Source organism: Pagrus pagrus, assembly GCF_965226575.1.
Source record: "Pagrus pagrus genome assembly, chromosome: 17".
In the NCBI taxonomy this organism is placed as follows: domain Eukaryota; kingdom Metazoa; phylum Chordata; class Actinopteri; order Spariformes; family Sparidae; genus Pagrus; species Pagrus pagrus.
This window is the reverse complement of record NC_140201.1, coordinates 22,320,670-22,343,214: the sequence shown is the minus strand read 5'-3', so window position 1 is coordinate 22,343,214 and position 22,545 is coordinate 22,320,670. Positions and strand designations below refer to the sequence as shown.

At 39.3% G+C, this 22,545-nt stretch overlaps 1 protein-coding gene across 1 annotated transcript; it reads right to left on the bottom strand.

Moving 5' to 3' along the window:
* Positions 1-272: 272 nt before the first annotated feature.
* On the bottom strand, positions 273-8,839 carry LOC311272309 (CMP-N-acetylneuraminate-beta-galactosamide-alpha-2,3-sialyltransferase 2-like; the record flags this gene model as incomplete). Its single annotated transcript, XM_084378655.1, has 7 exons — positions 273-366; positions 5,147-5,307; positions 6,282-6,401; positions 6,499-6,544; positions 7,729-7,908; positions 8,272-8,459; positions 8,603-8,839. The coding sequence occupies 7 exons, from the start codon at positions 8,837-8,839 to the stop codon at positions 273-275; spliced, it is 1,026 nt and encodes a 341-aa protein (XP_084234781.1).
* Positions 8,840-22,545: the final 13,706 nt, after the last annotated feature.

The window sequence follows — 22,545 nt, the reverse complement described above, 5'->3', positions numbered from 1 at the left end:
GACGTGATTACACAGCAGTTCTGTGATTTCTTATCCGTTGAGGCTGGAAATGACACCTTCCACTCCTTCCGACCCACTGAGACAAGGGTGGATGTCTTCCTCCATCAAGCTTTCCAGAGCAAATGCTATTCTGAGCTATGGGATTTTTGTAAGAAGCTTCTTCTCCTCTCACATGGCCAGGCAACAGTTGAGAGAGGCTTCTCAATAAACAAAGAGGTTGAAACTTGCAACATGCAAGAAGAAACAATGGTCACCCAGCGACTGATCTGTGACTATGTCACCGTTTGTGGGGGTGTCCTCAAGATCCCCATCACCAAGGAGCTGCTGTCCTCATTTGCATCAGCTAGGTCAAGGTACAGGATGTACCTAGATGAGGAAAAGAGATACCGGTATTTACATGCTGCTGTGAGTGTCAAAGTTTCAAATTACCAGTGCAGCAGATCCCTCTTGTGTTTGTGTGTCGCGCGGTCGCTCTAAACAGGAAGTAAATGCCGGTGTGTATCTATCGCGAGTCTCGTTCATCTTGTCGGGCGCGGCTTCCGTAGTGCAATCGGCTGCGAGGGAGGCTCGCGTGAATGCGGAGCGTGCCTCCGTGTAAACATAGCATAGTGACTGTTTAGGCTGTAAAAATGTACTAAATGACGTTGTTTCGAGTAAACTCTGGATGTCGCCACTTCAGGACACTTGGATTGCAGCGGACGAGCAGTATGGAGGAATATTACAAAGTTTTTGTGTGGTTTTATGGACCTTTTTCTCTCGGTCACAATTGACGCTCGTTATATGGCATACTCATGCTGGAGGGAAGCACCACGGGTCTCCAGCTGCACTTTGAGGAATAAGAAACTACACCGGACTCCTCATCAGCATGTGAGTCGATAATGACTGAATTTTGTTTTAGAGTGAACTATTCCTTTAAGCTATCTGATGTTTTAATACAGTGCAATGCTGCCCCCCTGTGGACGCAAAGGCTGAATGCAGACTTCACTCCCGTTTAGTTAAGTTTCACTTTCGGTTTGGGATAAGGAGCGCACATGGCTGGTGCAGACGATTCTCATCGTTCTTTGTGCTGTTGGAAGATATTATTTTTGTCATTGAAGCCACAGAAGGCCATATCCATTAGTTTTTATGCTTTATAAGTTTGGTGAGGATTGGTTGTGTATTACAATCGGGTTTATGTTGTACATTGTAATAATTCTTCCATGTATGTATAAGAGGCAGATTTGCTCAGCTGTTAACTTGTTAACCATGTAGCTCTGATGTTGTTCTGGTTCATGTTGTTACATTCATTTTGAAGTGTTCTACTACACTTTTTCTCTGTTTGTGCATATTGATCAATGTTGTTTGTACTTCCCTCAGTCATTGTGATTATTATTCTGTGTGTATGGCTGCATTTTAAAAACCTGTATTTGTGGATATCTTGTATTGCAGTTTCACAGTCGAGATATGTTCCTCAGTAAAGGTCAGAGACAACGCCACCTGTCCGGTCTGTGAGTCTTTTCTAGGCATACTCGATTGTTTGGGCTAGCTGGATAAACTACTTCAGCACGAAGAGGGAGGCCGGCATAGTGTGTTATTTGGCATGTCAGCACAGAGGGGGATTCTGGGTGCATGTTGTATATCTCATTTAGTTTTTCACCTTTATTTATAACAGTGTAGCTGCTTTAACCTGAATAAGCTACGTTTAGTATTTCACCTGTTATTTACCGTCATGACATAAACTGGTCGGGCTCACATGAAGATTCATTATTTCCTATTCATCTTTACTGGAATCAGCTTTTTCAACCCAGTTTATGTATTTCCCTTATTTTTCCCTTTTTCACTAGGGATTACTGATTTGTAATTTTTCTAACCGGAGACGTTTGCCTCCTCCTGAAACATTTTACTAAAACCGAATTCTTCAGCAAAAATGTTTTCCCATTTTTTAGATTCCTTCTCTCGCTCCGGTCCTTTCACTGAACATTTTCTCTGCTGAGTGCAAGTTAAGTCAAATCTCATTCATTTCATTTATTCCAGTATGTTGAGTGGTTCTGTGTGGCTTGTTCAAAACATTTTCTACCGCACAGCATTTTTTCATTTGTTCATAGACAAGGTCACAAAGACGAACAGAACAATGATCCACATAATCCTGAGTTTTATGTCCATTTTCCTATTGATTTAGAAGCTGTAAGGAGTCTTACAGCACATCTCGAGAAGGAGAATTAAGAAAAGTAATCATCTTTTCACTTCCTGCTGCGATTGTCATTATCGGACCAGCACTCCGTCCTTATACTTTCAGCTTTTAACCCTGGCAGCTTACATAAATGAACAAATATATTTTTAAAGAATGCTTTAAATACAGCAAATAGAAATCAATGAAGCGTCCAAAGTGTTTGTGATAACTTTTTTTAATATATAACAGGTGGATAAAAACCCATCCAGTCTAAATCTGTTCATCCAAACATTGTCACAGAAATCCAATAAACACAATTTGCTTGGATCAAGCAGCACCTCTTGCATGCACGCTCACAAAAAACATGGTTGAAATAATCAAACATTTCCACCATAACCTCTTGGATTGTCCACTGTAGGTAGCTGCTATCATTTTCTAATGAATCATCAAATAATCAAAAAAGTTAACAGGGAATTATTAGAGAAGGGCCAGAGATAATTAAGGACTCAACAGCAAAATAACACACCTTGCATCAGGTGCCAACTACTCTGCAATATCATTTCCTGTCAGAATAAAGCTGTAAGCAGTGTCTGAGGTCAGGCTGCGTCCAAATGACAAATAGCATCAATTTAACAGCTTGGTGAAGCAGGCAGTGTTACATATTCCAGCATTACTTTAATTACAAAGTATTCTCACTACAGACTTGTTATTGCACAAAAGGCATTAAAGCATCAATAGCAACAATAACTGCATTCCTCTGAGAGTTAGGCTGCCAGTATACACAATACAAAAAGTCATATTTACATTTATCAGCCACATCTGTGTATGACAAGTCACTCTTCTGGCAAAATGGTTAAAAAATACCAGGTTTGTGCTGCTAACCATGGCTGGCTCATTTTTCACATGCATGGTAAATGTTTTTAAGAATTTCAGCATGAAATAACCATCTAAATAAAGGATTTAAAGCCTAAAATCCTTTAAAAAAAAAGGATTGCGGCTCAGATTTTTCTCTTTTCTGAACGTCTGTGTTCCCCTCCACAGGGCACCTTCATCACATTTTGTTTTGAACAGGGCAGGTCGCCACTTCCATGCACAATCAGGAGCCAACAATTCAAGATGCTGACAGTTGTGTTGGTGTTGTGGGACAGGTCACATCACATCTAATCAAGTCACACCCACACAGGTTTTTGTGTTTAGCTCAACACCTCAGGATGTTAATATTGAACGCTAGAGACAAATGCTTTGCAAAAGTTTTAAAAATATGTTTTCATCTTGTAGTAAGGATTTAACAAAAATGTATTCATAAGTATTGTCTTTTGGCATTTTCATTTAGTGGTGGGAACTAAATGACTCTTTTCTGAAGCAAAATCTGTAACCCACTTACATTCACATACTGGAGGCTACATATCGTCCACCAGAGAGAGCTGTTCAGTCAATGTCAGAGTGTGTTTAGTCAAGCGGCTCCTCTCATTTCTCTGTTTTGTGCCTCCTTATCTCCTCGCTCCTCCGGCCTCCTGCCTGTGACCTGGAAATCGATGTCAGCACACCATACTGAAGGATGTCTCAATTCCTGAAATGCTCTTTGAGGGGAGAGGAGGGAGGACAAAGGAGGCCTTACAGAGGAACTTTGAGCCAGGATGCACAAGTGTATCCTTTGTGGAAGTTTCTTTCTGCACCCCTATATTTTAAAATGTATCGAGGTATGTATGACCTAAAACTCATGATGCCAAACCACAGCTGAACGAAATATGTAGTAAAGGTGGTCTGTGGTCCTCCGGCTTGTTGCTCATATTAGTCTGATGACAGGTGCAGAAAAACTTCCTTAAAACAGACCAATGAAGAGATGACTACTGAATGTGACATCGCAGCCAAGCTATTAAACTAAATATGATACGTTTATATCGTCAAAAATGAAGGATTGGGGCTTTAAAGGATAAGTTCACCCAAAGCTGAAAATTCAGTCATTATCTATTCAGCCCCATGCAGTGATGGGAAGTGGGGTGAAGTTTCATAGTCTACAAACATTTCTGGAGCTTCACAGCAAAACAACGTTGCAGCATTCTGAAGTATGTAAATGGCAATGAAAAAAATGTGAAATGGCTCCATACAGCTGGACCGACCTTATCTCCAGAAGCTCTGAGATCCCAAACTGCGTTGGAAAAAATGGCTGAGCTCGTGCACTCCCCTCAGATGCTTTAGCACTTTTAGCTCAGCAGCTACAGTGAAGATTTCTGCTTTAAAAAGGGTGTAAATAAGTTCTTTACACATCAATTTGGATTACACGGGACAAGATGTATGGAGCCGTTTTAAAACAACTCCCCATATACACACTTCAGTTGTTTTGGATCATGGGGGTGATTGGATCGGACAGAATTTTCATTTTTAACTTATCCTCCTAGGCAGTTTTCATGGGACCAATTTGTGGATGAAGTTGTAGAAAAACTCAACTATAGCACACTTATAGTACACATACACACACACACACACACACACACACACACACACACACACACACACACACACACACAAACTTACTGATATTCTGAATATATACTGTTTATTATCATGAATATATACTGGCTCATATTATGAAATTGAGGTTTATGTCACATCCTGTGTTGTCATACAAAACATATTATCTCATCAATAAAGCATAAACAAATTTGTCAGACCTTTTTTACTGCATGTGAGCAATGTATGTGCTCGATAAAAGAAGACCAAAACAAATTTTTATCCTGAATCTATAAAGTTAATAGTCAAAATAGACTACCAGCCAGTGATATATTCAAATAATTTACAGCTCTTGCAAAGGTGGCTGCCTGTTTTCCAAGCCTATTGGATTTTCCTAAACTATACTATGCAAAAACAGATCTGCCTGCACCTGAAACAAATGTTTTTTCTTTTAAACTGAAGCTTTTTTAAAGGGGCTATTGAATCTTACTTTGCATCTCCTATCAGGATGTTTTATAATTTATATATTGAGAGAAACATCAGCACCCTTCATAAAACTTGAGTTTTTGTTGCTCTGCTAGCTTCCGGATGATACCATACTCATGAGTTCCAGGGTGTATTCCAGTTTTATACTTTTTGTTTTTGATTTTTTCCCAGTAATGACTCCAGTTTCCATCATTGTCTGCTCCATAACCGAACACATGGACCTGGGAAAACAAATACAAACATATGATAATCAACTGCATCACTTCAGACAGAAAGATGTTCATTACTAATGTCAGGATGTTAATTTTGGAAACGATCACAAGAAATGAGCACTGACTGGGCCATAATGTTCAGATTGAACTATCAAGCCAGTTATACCATTCAATCAACTTTAGGTTAGCAGGTATATCAAGCCTCACACTGCTCTTTGCTGGGGTTAGAGTCTGATTCAAAGGCAGTTTTAAAGTTAGGGCAGGGTAAGAGAATGGCGTCACCTGTCAGAGGGCTCAGTACATTTCTGCCACACAGGCTAATACACCCCTGTAGGGTCAACTTTGGTGTTTATGTTTATTGATAACAAAGAGTAACTCCTGAACATTAACTTAAGAAAGCTCCAACAACTCATACCAACTCTGCTAACTTGACCTTATCCAGTGGTTCCCGTGGGTGCATTGGTTGCAGTGTTGGTGTTGTTCCTATATCAGTATGAATGTTGTTCCAGAGCCATCATTGTAACTTAAATCAAGGGAAATTGACAACATTTTTTCTAGCCCCTTTTCCCCTCGAGATGCTAGGCTATGACATTACTGTTACAGACTATGAATCTACACCAAACGTGACAACTTCCTAAACAAAGAAAAAATGTTCAAACTCTCTGTTTGTTCCCAGGGAGTTGCCATGTTTGTTCAGAGAGGCACTGCTGCAGTTTTCATGCTTCCACTATAAAGGTGACTTAATGCTGTCCTGCAGTGATCATTTTGAAAGGCTGACAAACATATTTCATCAGTGACATTGGAGGACTTTTTAGGAACTGAAAACCTAGTGAAAGCCTGCTTAACGTCTCCCTGAATCACATACATTTGCTTGCTATTTCCATAAGCCATCTGATATTTGCATCTACTTGTCAGTCATTAATCTGTCACAGTAACAATGGTGGCTTTCATGAGGAAAATTCCCAATTTTAAAATGAACTTACCTCATCACAAATACGTAGGGCAAGAATCAAAACCATGAAGCCGGTAGAGGGATACTGGCCCTTCTTTATCAGCCAACTGTCATGAACACACCTCATAAAAGCTGGATTCACCACCATCACCTGTTATAAATCAGGATTGGCCTTTAAACTTATTTTTGTTAAGTGTCACATTTTTAGCCAATACAGTTCATTGTTGAATGCATTCAAAAAAACTCACCAACTCCTTGTTAGCTGTGATATTTGATTTTATTGGCGCATATGACCTATTGAAAATACAATGAAATGTCAAACTTAACATGCAATGAAATACTTTTGTCAGTAAAATGATATAACAGGCACCCCAAAAGAAAACTGTGATTCTTGATTTGAATGCCCTTCCCAGGATGCTTGCATAATATTCCTAGGTTATCGCAGTAAAGTTAGGTTTACGCTGTTTAGCCAAAAAAACTACATATTTCAGTTTAACTTACAAAACTACCAGATTAGGTTTAGCCAACAAAGCAACTTGGTTAGATTTAGCTAAAAAAACAAAAAAAACAAACTACATATTCCAGTTTAGCTGACACAACTTTCTGGTTCAGATAACAACACTACTTGGTTAGACTTAACTAACAAAACTACACAATAAGGTTTAACCAACAAAATTGCTCAGTTTTAGCTAACAAAACTATTTAGGTCTAGCTAACAAAAATATTTGGTTAAGTTTATAAAAGTACATATTTCAGTTTAGCTAACAAAACTACATATTTTGGTTTAGCTAACAAAGCAACTTGGTTAGATTTAGCTAAAAAAAAAAAAAAAGAAAAAAAAAGAAAAAACTACATATTTCCGTTTAGCTAACAAAACTTTCTGGTTCAGATGACAAAACTACTTGGTAAGGCTTAACTAACAAAACTACATAATGAGGTTTAACCAACAAAATTCAAGTTATTTTTAGCTAACAAAGCTATTTAGGTTTAGCTGACAAAAATATTTGGTTAAGTTTATAAAAGTACATATTTCCGTTAAGCGAACAAAACTACTTGGTAAGGTTTAACTAACAAAACTACATATTTAGTTTTAGCTAACTTTGACATGTTATCATTGCTGAGTTGATCTGCTCTGCCTCATGAGCCACTGTCCCCCTTCAGGAAGAAAATGTTACAATTTTGTTGATCCCTTAACACCATAATCAGGTCAAAATGATTATTTTTTCCCTTTACATTGGTTTGTAATGAAATACCTGCAAAACTACTGTGATCCTCATCTGTCTTAGCTGTTCTTTGTATTTAATTTTAGGAATGCAGGAATAAAATAAATGACTCACAAAAACACTTCATATTATTGACCAGTTTTGGATTCTTTCTCAATTTCGTTCTTACCAAATATTCTCTCTGTCTCTGTCTGTCTGTATCCAACACTTTATGATCACATTTACTCTATGTAGTCCATAAAAAATATGACTCACTTTCCATGGAATTCCGTGGTCAAGGCCTTCATGAGCCACTCAAGATCCAGTATCTTAAAAGGTACCAGCACGAGGTGGGTGGTGATATCCAAGTCCACAGCACTTTCTGGATACATGACATGATGAGTTGTTCTGGTCCCAACATCTGCTTCGTAGCCTTTGGTATGACCATGGTTAATTCTGAACAGTACAGAGGGATACTGTTCATAGGATTGCTTGATTTTTATTTATTTTTTTCTTACATTGAGGAAACATTTTGTATGTTGGTTCCACTGTTTCAAACCAGCAATTAAAGGATTAAAGGAAGTTCACCCAAAAATGAATCCAGTCAGTTTCCACTACATTTTAAAACAAGTCCCTGTCTACCTCAGTTCTTAAGGAGAATGCTGCACCACTGTTTTGTTGTGAAGCTCCAGAAGTGTTCGTGGACTGCAAAACTACACTCAACTTTCCATCAGCATGGGGGTGAGGAGATGATGACTACATTTTCAGTTTTGGGTGAACTGTTCCTTTAAAACAGCTTTCCTTAGCCAGCTTATTTACCTGATGACAATGTCATGAGAATCTATGTCAGGTCCATAATGCGATCCGTTCAAGTTAACAGAATTCCCCACCACAGCACAGGTCCTGCAGCAGTCAGGACTGGGCTCGGTCAGAACTGGACTGGGTGGGATGATCTCAAACAGCCTGTCCACTATTTCATTGTAGGCACGGAAGCTGCGCTGCTCAACCTGTAAACGCTGACACACAAACCAAAAGTACATTGCTGTTAAACCAGTTATGAGTTGTATAATGACATCAAATTGTGAAACAGAAAAAAGTTCGATGGCCTTATGAAAGGCTGAGACTGTTTCCTTGTAAGGTGACAGCTCACCTTCCACCAGTTGAAAGCATCCTCTGGGAGACTGTAATTTGCTGACAAAAAAAGTTCAACAGAGTTGTTGAAGCAGTGCATCAACCTCCGATCATCTTCTGATAAACGTTTAGTGCAGGGGCTGGTGTCCTCAGGCGGTGTGTATTCTGCAAGCTCTCTTAAAACATGTACGTTCAGAATCACACCAATGCCAGTGACACAAAGCAGTGCAATGAGCACCTTCACTCGTAATTTCATCTCGGCTCTGTGATGCTCCACACTGGGAATCAGTTCCAATCTGTGAAGAGTGTCTGTCTAAATAAACATGCAAGTCTTAAGTCATGAATCAGATTTTTGATAGAGTCAGATCACCTGTTGTGCAGGATGAGAGAGATTCTGAAGCAGCACTATCTAATTATCCCTGAAGAGACATTTTTACATTACCCTTGAATAGGCAATATCTAATTAGCCTTGAATGTGCATTTTTGCATTACCCCTGAAGAGACATTTTTTCATTATCTCTGAAGTTGCATTTTTTTATTATCACTGAAGTATTTGTGAGATTTGGGATGGTTTGGGACTAGCTGTCAGGCATTTTCCTGCCAGTGCTGCTGTGAGGTAGTCTGGTGCTGGAGAGTTCACTACATAAAGTCATCTTTATACCATGCAAATACAGCTGCTAGTCTGTGAATGAACATCACAGCAGGCAGTATTACTTTCATGAGGAAAAACATATTTGTCTTCTGATATAGTAATAATAATAATAATAATAATAATAATAATAATAATAATAATGTATTGTTTCTATTCTTTTCTATTATTGTATTCTATTGTCATTATTGTTATAAAGAAGCTGTTAAGATAGTGTTCATAAGAAAACATGAACAATTAATTAATTAATTAATTCCATTCATTTATGAGCCAAATATACGTAAAATTCACAAAAATGATACTGTCACTTGTCAAATGAATCAAAAGTATCATCAGTTAAAACGTATTAATTATGATTATATTTCGTCTCACCTGATCAGCGTCAATCCACAATGTGCAGTGATAGGCTTCAAGTCTTCTGCGAGTAGGATGAGCACGTATGTGGAACAGGTTTGGAAGGGTGTGGTCTGGTGTGTTTGCAGAGGTGGTGGGGGCGGATGGATGGTTTATCCATCTATCTCTTTGGGAATGTAGGACGGGTCGGCCACCATCGCAATGCGTTGGTATATGACGAGTTGGGAATGAGACTCAAAAATCAACTTTTCTTACAAATAGGATCTTTAAATATGTATCCAGTAGTTCATTAAACTCACTCTGCATCTGATCAAGATCCTGGCAAAACAGCTGCGCTTCTCTGTCTCTCAGTCTGCATCGCTGTCAGTGGAGTCTCTGCTGATCCGGTGACCAACAATCACTGTGTGATGTGTACATTACATTTACCTTACAGGTACATGCACAGATTGGCCCTTTTGGTCTCATACTGGACAAGATATGATTTACAACTAATATAATTAGGAAAAGATTCACTAGTATCAACAACAAAATGGATCCCATCGAAAAATCTTAAAAATGATATCGGAATTTGAATCTGTACTGGGTTAGATTAAGGGCTTACCACAGCTGCCTGTATGACAGTGTGTTCACGTGCCACCAGCTCTTTTAGAAGTACACAGACTTCTTTAATTTTGAAGTCAGTGTTGTAAAAAGTACCCAAAAGCTGTACTTGAGTAAAAAATAAAGATATTGTGTTAAACTGTTTGGTAAAAGGGAAATTCATCCACACAAATAGTACTTAAGTTGTAGTCTTAAAGTATCTGATATTAGATTTACTTAAGTATCAAAAGTTATTTTCTGACAATAAATGTCACAAATAAAAGTAAATCATATTTGTCTGCTGCACTATTTGTACGGTACATACTTTGCACTTTACTGCTTTTTGCACTTCTGGTTAGATGCTTTTCTGCATTTCGCTGTCTCTGTACCTGTACTGTGCACAATGACAATAGAGTTGAACCTAATCTAATCTAATCTAATCTATGCACAGTTATGTACTGTATGTACTGTACACTGTGCATCAGATGATTCACTCTGTGTGATAGAGCAGAAGCATGGCTGTAATTATTTGCTTAGTTGTGATAGTAGCAGACAGGAAACACCTGTGTTTTATTTTGTCTTTGAATTCAACTTCACATTTATCAACATAACGGTGGAAACAAGGGTTACTATGCGACAAAGGGGTGTTGTAACTTCACTGATATGGTACAAATGAATGAAAATATGACATCAGCATAATTACGCACAGAAGTTATGATGATCCGACTTTCACCATCTCCAAAAATTTGAGTTCAGATCAGAGAGGAATGTACTGGCCACATATTTGTGCAATATAGAAATACACAGTTGTAAAATATGAATAATTTTATGTTGTTGCTGGTGTTTTGCTCAGGTTGATCTAATGATGAACCTGACAGTTATTCATCTTGACCATCTGCTGATCTAATGCACAGAAAACAAAGGATAGAGAAAAAGAAAAGAGAGGGAGATGAGGAATGTTGATATGCTGGCCTCAAAGTAAAAACGAATTTGTGATACATAAAAAACTTTGGCCAGTAGAAAATGATCCATTGTGTACAACACTGATGTGATGTGATGATGCTGGTGAAGCATATATACTGAATACAAAGCCAAGACTTTCCAGTCCAACTCATCTACCTCCATATCTAGAGTAGTTGAATTGTTGTCACCTAAAATGAGTATCCAACTGGCCTTAGAAAGAAAGAAAGAAAGAAAGAAAGAAAGAAAGAAAGAAAGGAAAAAAGACGTTCAGTCTGTATGTATGTAATACATCATTCCATAGTTTTGGTCTGTGTATCATCCGTTCATCCATTCAATTATCTAATTCAATCTGAACGAAAAATTAAAGCAGTGAGCAGTGCTCGTTCAGGCGTGTGCGAGCTGACCAATCAGAGCAGACGGGGTATTAGAATGGGAGTCCTAAAGGGGACCAGAGCTAAAAAAGAGCATCTCAGACAGAGGGGTAATACAGAGCTGCAGGACTGGACAGCATGAGAGGACTGATGTGTTTTTTTGGCATTGAAGCATGTAAAGCTAGTGTAGTAGTAACCCAAAATAAAATTATGAATCTGAGAATAGTATGTCTCCTTTAAAGCTGCAGTGGCAGGATCAATAATTAGGGCAGCCTCACAGAGCTGCTAGCATGGCTTTAGACTCTTAATCCTGCTGTAAAACAGTGACATCTTCACTTACTTCTCCAGATGGCGCTATTTAGATCATTCTGTTACAGCAGATACATATGAATTAGCAATCTTTGGGCAAAGCATTTGGGATTGTAGCTGAGTTAATTAAGACTTAGTGGATGAAACTGCAGAGCTATCTGTTTTTTTTCTTTTGGCTTGACTGCTGCAGGTAAACATTCATCCCAGGCACGTAAGGCTGAGATTTCTTCACTGAAATGATTAGATGAAGTCATTACCGCTCTGCCCCCCAGCAGAACATTTTTAAAAATATATATATTAATATATATATTAATACACGTTCATATTTTTCATCGAGTTGAGAGTGTGATCCAACAGATGTTAGTCATCAGTTTGATAGGAGCAGAGGGGCCAGGCTCTTCCTCTGAGACACATCCATCAGTCATGGAGGGGGAATCGCCCAAGTCCAGCAGGAGAAGGAGCCGCGCTCAATTAGTTCTGGCTCCGGCTCTGTCCACCTGATCTATGGGACGCAATTAGAACAGAGCCCAACGAAGGCCTGGTCATTTTTTCTGGCTTGCCGAGTGCACCGCTATGACTGCCTTATTATTTTTATAGTTTTGTTTCATGTATGGAAGGTCGGGAAATCCCTCACTAAGGCACTTTACTCTGACAATCGGGTATGATTAATCTTTCCATGTAGAAATATGATATCACACACAATGAGAGAAGAGAAGAGATGTAGAGGGATTGGATTGGTTGAGCTGGTGACATCATGTGTCTCAGTCCTTCAGCATACAGGGCTAACAGTGTCTTTATGGTGTGTAGTACGATTCAAATGAGATTCATGACAGATTCTGTTCATTGAATGTACTGTAAGTGTTTTTCAGGCCACCTCTGTCTTCACTTGGTCCTTCAGACTGAAATACCTCAAGAACCACAAGCTTGACTGTCATGACATTTTGCACAGACATTCATAGTCCCCAGAGGATGAAGCTGACCAACTTTGTTGATCATCTGACCTTTTTATCTAGTGCCGCCAGCCTCTCTTTTCACCTACCATGTGAAAATGCCTCTCATAGGATGGATTCTAATAACTTTTGATGTTTTCATCAGCCTGTATTTTGTTTAGTGCTAATAAGCTGATTGTAGCATGCCATCAAATGACACAAAATGGTGGCAATGCCAAATACACTAATCAATTGAGAGCATGTTACCATACTGATGTTAGCATTAACTCAAAGAACTGCTAACTGCCTTACAGAGCTGCTAGCGTAGCTGTTTTATCTGATGAGCGTGAAGTTGAGAACGAATTTCGAGCGTCCATGCTTTTCTCTCTCCACCAGAAACAATTGAAAATGGCGTTGTGATAGTGCCACGATTGCCACAGAGACGCAAGAGAAATCACCACAGTTGAAGACGGTATATTGGAAATGGCCGGTCAAATTTATTTACATAAACGACCATCGACAACTACTGATGACATATGAGGGTCTTGAGGGAGATTTTAACCAATTGTAACTGTTCTGAGGGGCAAGGGGGCACTCAAAAACAAGATGTAGGGGTAAAAACTGTAAACAGGATCGAGCCCTAGTCTTGTTTTTCCTGTTGTGATTTAATTGTAAGTGTTCTTTATTCAAAAGTCGCGACAGCATACGTCTGAAAGGATTTCTCTTACAGGCTCAGTCATCTCTATGGATTCAAACATGTAGCCATTTCCACCTAATTCTCAGCTCAGCAGGATGCAGTCTTGATTATTATTCCATAAATAAGTGCAAAATGAGCTCCAATTAAGAGGTAATTGCACTGCTGTTGAGCAGTAACAAGATGCTAATGAAAATCCCAGTCTTATGATGGGACTGGGAGATTGCTTTTAAAATGAGGTTGCTCCGCCAGTTTTGCTCTCTGTGGATGGAGGAATTAGACAGCATGGGTCTGGTGAAGGGAAGTCCTTGCTAATTACTCTCAAATCCCAGTGAAGTCCATTTGTGGCAATAATTGCCCTGTGATTGCCTTTGTACCCTCTCATCTCACAAAGCTGCTCACGATTTCTATTAGAATTTCTCACAGACTGTGTTGCACAACACTGCTGCAGGTTTTCTGGGGTGACGCTTTATATTGAGGGCACAAATCACACTTCATGCATCTACTGCTTAACTTTTGCTGGACTCGTGATGATTTAATGCAGGAAGATAACTCAGGATGGAGCATGAATTTCTGTTGTCACAACATTAAAGTCATATAAACTGTACTTTAGATTTGCTCAGCCTCTCTGATAGCAGATAAACAGAAATACATGCACGGTTAGATAAAGATAAATAAACCTTAATGTAACTGTAATCCATCGTACTTAATCACATATCAGTTACTGTATTAAGTAACTGTTAATTAAACGTTACTTAACTGATGATCTGTGAACTAATTTTTCACCTTTCATCACATGTATCCTTCAGAGTTTGGCTCCAAACAAAGTCTCCATCATCCCCGCTGAGTGGTGTGTTTGCCTGCTGAGTCCGTCTTTATCATTCTGTGTAGCAACGCCTCTGGTTTTCAGATAAACTGATAAAGTGATGGCTTCAGGTTCTCCTGGTCTGCTGTCATAAACTGATAAATTGTGGCAAGAGTTCCTGAGCAATTTCTAACATTTTCTGAACCAAAGTGGTTGAGGGGATGTTATCTGATGTCACACCAGCACAATGCTACAAAATAGAAATGCAACAAAGCTGTTCTTATACATTGGTAAATGGTTCATAACTTTGGATTGGTTACAAGTAGTTTTGATAGACATTATGAACACTGGTTGTCTGTGGCGTTTTTTTAAAAAGGGGCAATATGTAAGAATGGCATGGTATATGTTCAAAACCTTAAAAAATTCAATAACAATGTGTAGAAAAAGCAGTTTGACTTTGTGGTGGCTACATTGTGTTGCTGAGACACAGTATATACTAAAGTCAGCATGCTAACCAGCTTGCCCCGCCCATTTTAAAGCTCCTGTGGTAGCAATTTAAACACAAACCCCGAGCTCCAAGTCCAAACCTCTAGCTGCAGGGCTAACTGAGCTAACTAGCTAACAGCAGCAGTATGCAGTTACTCTGGTAATAATGCCTAACCCCTATTTGTTTTGAGTGCGAATTTGACAGGTGGTCAGTTTGAACTAGGGATGGCTCGATACAACTTTTTCATGTCCGATACCGATACCGATATTGCAACTTGGAGTGTCTGCCGATACCGATATCAATCCGATACCGTCTTTTCTCCTGTTCATGTTAATAATACATATAATTTGTATCAACGTACTTGGCTTAATATGGACATCTACAAACACCATGTTCAAACTGTGCAACAAATATTCTGCTCCCCTAAAGGAAGAAATAAAATCCAGGGTTTCCCCCAGAATACTTGTTAAGCCCGGTGGTAGGGTGGCCCACCAGCGGCCCACCGGTGCCCAAGCTTGTTTTTTTGTGTCAGGGGCCTGACCCTGACCATTGATTTTTTCCTCAGAGATTTTTACAATCTGGAGTCACGTAAACCTGACCACGCATCTTTTTCCGGTCAGTTGTCATGGAAACATGACAATCACGGATCTACCAAAGATACTCTGTAATCTACTGTTTGGACCAGAGTAAGCAAACGTGTGTAAACGTGAACTGTACGAGCTGAAAAATGAAACACTGGGTCATTTTCACATCTGGTGAAAGCACCTCGGCTCACAGAAGTCCGGTGCTCTGATGTTCTGTGTACACATGCTGCAGCGGCTGCATCTCTGTTTACGGCACGCCGCGCAACAGCACGCCGCACGTCGCGCAACTGCTGTTGCTGAGGCGATAGTGTCTTGCGGCATGTCACGGAAAGTGAAGTTGAGCATTTGGGCTTAGGTATCGGATCGGACGGGCTATAGTTGTTTTTTTCGATGGTCGATCCTGAAATTTAGACCAACATCGGACCGATACCGATCCTGAGTATCGTATCGAGCCACCCATAGTTTGAACACTGCACCTCTGAATGTTCTTTGTAATATTTATGACCAAATATATCAGCCACAACCATACTTACTGTCTCATGCTAATTAACGAAAGTTTAGCATGCTTAACTAAAATGATAAACATGGGAAACGTACCTGTTGAATATCAGCACGCTGACATTGTTATTGTGAGCATGTTAGCATTAGCAAAAATCACCGCAGCCCTATAGAGCTGCTAGCATGTCTGTAGACAGACTTCTAAGAGGCAGGGTTGACTCTCTCTTATTGCTGCCCATGTAGAAACATACACATGAACATCGCAGCCTGGATACAACAATACTACAGCTACAGATTAAACTGTTCATTCATAGTAATGACACAACAGTTGTAGTGCTAAAACTACAACTTCATTAAGCTGGTGTCACTCTGAACAGCTAATTCCTGCTACTTTTGTCGTTTAGAAGAAAAAATGCCATTTTCTACATTATGCAAACTGAGAAGCTCAAATCAAAAATGTGAATTTCTCATCATGGGGTCATGAAAACTCACTTTCAAATTGGCATACAAATTGAAAAGAAAAAGCTATAAGCAGAAATAAAAGTACATCGTTCCACTGTCATTATTGGTACAAGGCTTCCTTATATGCATTAATGCCTCAAGGCTCTCGTAGACGTTTTTTTTAGATATTTGGTTTTCCATTTCCACTGAAACACCTCCTCTCTGACCTCAGATTACAGGTGGGTCTGAAATATTGGCAGTAATATACTGAACTTTTGACCGCTAATGTGTGAATGACCCATGTGAATGATCAGGGACATGTTTTTTTCCTACAGACAGACTGTAATACACCATGTCTCAATTAAAAGGCTTTATCTTTGAAACTCTGCACTGATAGATGCAACATGTCTGATACAGAATGAGAGAGGGACCTTTTGTTTGCCTGAATTTTGATGATACAACTGGTGCATCGTTGCGAAACCAGTGTGACAAAAAAACTTTTAATTCAAATTCAAGATAAGTTTTGTCAGTAAACTATGAGCTTAAGTTTGTCGGTTTTGTTTTTATTTATGCATTTTGGGATATCTTTTTTCTGATGACTTGCTAACTGACTTGCTAACTGACAGAAATAGAAACTGAATGGATTTCATGGTTAATACTGAACAAAAATATACCCTTTTGTTTTTGCTCCCATTTTCTCAAGTTGAAATAAAAGTTTTAATACTTTTTTTATACACGTAGAAGACTCATTTTTCTCAAGCTGTTGAGCCCCTCTCCTTGGCCAAGATAATCCATCCACCTGACAGGTGTGGCGTATCAAGATGCTGACTAAACAGCACCATTAGTGCACAGGTGTGCTTTGGACCGCTCACTCTAAAATGTGCAGCTTTATCTCACAACACAATGCCACAGATGTCGCATGTTTTGAGAGGGGGGCAGCTGTCGTGCTGACAGCAGGAATGTCCTCCAGAGCTGTTGCCCATTTATCTGATGTTCTTTTCACAACCATAAGCTGTCTCCCATAACAGTACATCCAGACCTCCAGGTCCAGGCCTCATACAATGCGCATGTAACCACGTCAGCACAGGACCTCTGCACTCGGCTTCTTCGCCTGCATGAATGTCTGATCGCGGCCGCCTAGACAGCTGATGCAACCGTTGATTTGTAAAACCAGAGGATCTCTGCACAGAGACTGTCAGAGAGTGTATGGTATGGGCAGGCATAATGGACAACAAGCACAGGTGCCTCTCATTATTCATATGGCAATCTGAATGCACACAGATATCGTGATGAGATCCTGAGGCCTATTGTCACACCAGTCATCCACCAGCGCCACCTCATCGTGCAGCATGACAATACACAGCCCCGTGTTACGAGAATCTGAAAACATCCCCCTGCCTGCATACTCACCACACAATTCAGCCACTGAGCATGTTGGGATGCTCTGGATCGACGTGTGCAACAGCATGTTTCACTTCCTGCCAATATCCAGAAATATCAGCCGCTGAGGAGGAGTGGACGAACACTCCACAAACCAAATGCTGGTTTTCTTAATCATGCCCGCCTTTCCCTTGTTCTGTGAACACAAAATGCATATGCTGTAAGTCATGTGATGTCCATTGTTCAGTGCCCTCGAAATGTGGTTTCAAGATAGAGCTGCACACTTAAGAGTGGCCTTTTATAAGCACACCTGCACACTGATCCTGCTGTATAATCAGCATGTTGATATGTCACACCTGTCAGGTGGATGGATTATCTTCAAAAAAGAGAAGCTCACTCACACAGATTTTAACAAATGTGTGTCCAACAGCTGAGAGTGTATTATTCATTTATTCATTTATTTTACTTCAACTCGTGAAAAAATGGGAGCAGAAATGGAATGATTGCATTTATGTTTGCGAGGTGACATCCCCCTTGTTAGCAAATAATCAAAATGCATTCCCTTTGTTTTCCCCCTCCTCTCCATCCTTAGTATCAGAGGGAGCGTGGGGGCAGAGGGGTTGCTTAGTTGAATATGTTGGTGTGGTCTGACTGCCAGACCTATTGATCTTTGTCTGACTGAGATCTGTACAAGTTAGAATCATGGCTCAGAAATATAAGTAGCCTAACTACTGTGAAAGAAGCAGCTGGACTGTCCCAAGCTCCTGTCAGTTTCATCTCGGATCTATAACCTTCTCTAAACTTTATCATATAAATAATACGTTATAAACTCTATTGTAGCATACACACATCCTCTATAGACTCTATAGTGTCACCTTCATGACCAGAAGTGACAAGAAGCAACACATAGTTGTGGAAGACCAAGAGGATCATAGAGACACACTGCTGACTGACTGTAGTGTTCCTATAATATCATGATAATATTTCAATAATCATTCCGTGTCTTAAAAAGCAAATTTTGAAAGCTGCTAGTTAGCTCAGTTAGAGGTTGGGAATGGGAGCTCAGAGACCAGTGAGACTCTTAGTGTTTACACAGGAGCTTTGGACCAGGATGGGTCGGGGCTAGCTGGTTAGCATGCTAACTTCTACATATATCCCTGAAACACCATACATAGACATCATAATGCCAAAAATGTTATTTATTTATGTTCTATTGATACTTTTAGTTGTTTTTTGAATGTTTTCAACAAAAAATCTTACATATTGCCCCTATAATACTGCAACTACCACAAAATGAAGGCTCATTGGACATATATCAGGGATTGTTATTCTTTATATTTGACCTTTTCACATTCAAATCTTTATAAGAGTAATTTATGAAAATGTGCCACCTCTAATTTCCATCCATAAATACGTTTTACGTTACAACTGTGGCTTTCTCCTTCTTCCCTCTCCTTGAGTGAATGGCTTTGCAAATAAGTGTCAGTCAGCACAAGGAGACGATTGCAGCGGCGGATGACAGGCTCATCCCCGATGACAGCTGATGACACCCAGTGTTTCAACTTTCAAATTGTCTTTTCTCATATGCACAACAACTGTGACTGAGTGATTTGTAAGATTTTGCCTCTCTGGTGGCTTTGTCTGTTGGAATTTGTAAGTCTGGGGTGCAATTTTTGTTAATCCCAGCCAATTCTTTCTCTTCTTTCCATATTGTGAATAAGTATATAACATCACAAGCTCATTTAGTGTTATAACAGGCTATACTTTATATTATATGACAAAATGACCTTTAAATTTACCAAGATGAGCTGCTTCTTTAGATAGATAGATAGATAGATAGATAGATGTAAAACATGTGTTGAATTGATGGCAGCCATTGCTTTCAGTGCCCTCTAGTGGTCCTTGGTGCACACAACAACATGGGCCCATTTTAATGAAATGCCTCCCGCATCAACACACATCATTAAAGCTGTGTTACAGGCTCACAGCACACTCTGTCATGGCTAAATAGGCCCAGTTTAAGCAGCACCTAGAGTTTTATGACTGCACTGCAGCCTCCGATCACTCCCACCTCTACTGCAGGGATTTTTAAAAAGACAGTTAATCATTAAATGATTCCATGGCTGGCATTTTCATTTTTTGTGAATACCTGAATCTTTAATCATCTGTGGCTTTGCACTGATGAGCATGGGTGCACATGTAAGATTTATGGCATTTTACGGGGTATTCAAATGTCTAATGTCAACCAATCATGCAGTTTACTCTGAGGAGTGGATGCCTGAACTTGAGATTCATTTGCCAGAGGAGACTTCAGGTGATTCTCTCACTCTGCTGCTTACGCAGGAGCTGCCATGGTTACATGAGCATCGACCACAGAAGGGAAAAACCTGATTAATACTGTTTGTTAGCCGCTGGCAGCTAAAACAGATATTGATCTAAGATTTAATTTAATAACTTTTTAACTGCTAATCCTATCATTATGCTCTAAAAACATAGGTAAAGCGGTGTTTCTCACCTTTTCAGTATCACACACGTCTTGTTTGGATAATCCAGGGGCTCTGGGGTCACAGCCAAGCAACTTGTCCATGTTCAATGGATGATATATTTCTCTGAAAACAGTCACTTTTGCTTCCGTGTGTTCTTCAGTGTGTTGTTCTTTTTCTGAAATTCTTAGGACACGTCTATAGTAAAATACGGAAGCCCACTTCTGCCAGTTAAAGAAGAAATAAGATGACAACTAAACTTGATGAAAAAAATATTGTAAGTTCACTGTAAATTATACGATTTAAGAAATTAACTCAAAATGTAGATTTTTTATATTTTATATAATTAGCTTTTTTCTCAATTTTGAATGTTTATCTCATAATTTGGATTTACCATGGGAATATTTTAAATCATTTTTTCTTTCTTTGACTGACAGGAATGGGCCTTCATAGAAAATTCATTATAGGATTGAGCCTGTTTTTGAAAAACACAGGGTATAATATTATAAAATATGGTGGTAGCTTGCTTAGGAAAGATGATGATGTTGTCAAAAATTCATATGAAGTCTAGAACATCAAAGTGCCTCTTCTTGAAGTTCTGTCTGAGTTCAGTAACAAAAACAACAACCAAAAAAAACAACTAAAAGTTAATCCATTCTCAGCTGAGCAATTGGGACTCCAAAGGAGCCAGACTGAAAATGAAGGTTCTCCTGAATCAAATGATGTGAGGTACTTGATGCTCACTGTTAGAACAGGGTAAGAAAAAACAAAATAAAAGCCTTCATGAGTCTTTTAGGGGAATTTACAAAGATAAGGAGGCTTCAACTTGTTTTGTGAACATTTATCAGCATGACATTCATAATTCATATGTTCAGCTGTTCCTCTCATCACCTCTCTCGCCCTCATTTTTTTAATCATTTGTAAACATCATCATTGTTACATTAAAAAAAATGTTTTCACAATGAGCACGTCTCACACAATACATGATAAACTTAACTGATGAATGTGACAATATTGTCTTCTGCTGCTCTGTTGTCAGCTATTCTAGGCACGGGGTGTTCATTTAGTTAGAGGAAGCTCAATGCCTGTATACAGGTGGCCTATCTGTGGCATGCAAGGAGTTAAATTTCTAATTAAAGCAGTGTGAGGCAGAGCTGATAGTCTTGTCTGAGAATTACAAAGCACTGGAACTTTTACTATTGCCATTTAAAATGCAAGTCTGCGGATAAACCGCGGTTGTGTTTAATTAAATAGCAGTCAGGAAGTCATCACACTAATGTTTAATTTTTTTTTTTCTCTTGTAGTCAAGGTGATGACAAGCAGAGAGGGAAAAAAAGACATGAAAATTATTAGACAGGCCGCTCGTTCCTCCTCCTGCCTGTTTTATTAAGAAACAATCAAGCGAACAATCAAGGGAACTTGCGATGTGTGGAGGTGTCTGTTTAATTCAAGCATCACAGCAGTGAGCGTTCGCAGGGCTGATTTCATCGTTCTGACTGAACACTTGCCCAACTTAATCTCTTTTGACTGAGAGTTGCATGTAAGGCTAATCATATTCATTAAACACTGAGGCGTATTTTATGCCAACACCACACAAGAACACTTTCATGATGGACATCTGCACACTGTGTTTACTGTCCTTATTCTTTATTTTTTCTTTTCAACTATCATCCACACTCTCAGACCTAACTGAGATCATATCTGTCACTGACAGGGCAGCATGAGACTTGCCTAAACACAGATTTTGTCAGTGTATTTTCAGATGTCTCAGCTATAAATCTGCAGATAAAAATCCGCAGAGATCTGTTCACCTGCTTGTGAGGATAGATTCCTTCTCTGCAGCTATTTATTGCTGACCAAGCTAGATTATCAATCAGGCAGAGAAAGTAACTGCCCCTGATGGCCCAGACCCTCAGGGGCTCCAAAGTCCCCAGGTTGCCCTGATGGCAATTAGTATGTGTTAATATGATTAATTGCAAACTTGGCATGATGTCAGCTGAAATTATAAGAGTCTTCAGGGAGCTCCTGCTTTTTTTAGACACAACTGTGCTTCCTGGGGATGGTAGTGTTGTGGTTGATCCCTGACTTTAGTCCATAAAGAAGAACTCATGGATGGACTGAACATTGTTTTACAGATATCCAGGATTCCCAGATGATGTATCCTCATCTTCCAAACAGGATGATTTGCATTAACTTTGGTGATTGAGCATCCTGGACTTTTGTTCTTTTTATTTGGTGCCATCATCAGGGCAAAATTGTCATTTCTACAGAACTGTGTTTATTGAAAAAAATACCTGCAAAATTAATGACATTGCCATTGCCTCAACTGTACGTATGTAAAACGATATGATGCAATACGATACGATACAATACAATAGGAAACGATACGATACGATACGATACGATACGATGCGATGCGATACGATGCGATGCAAA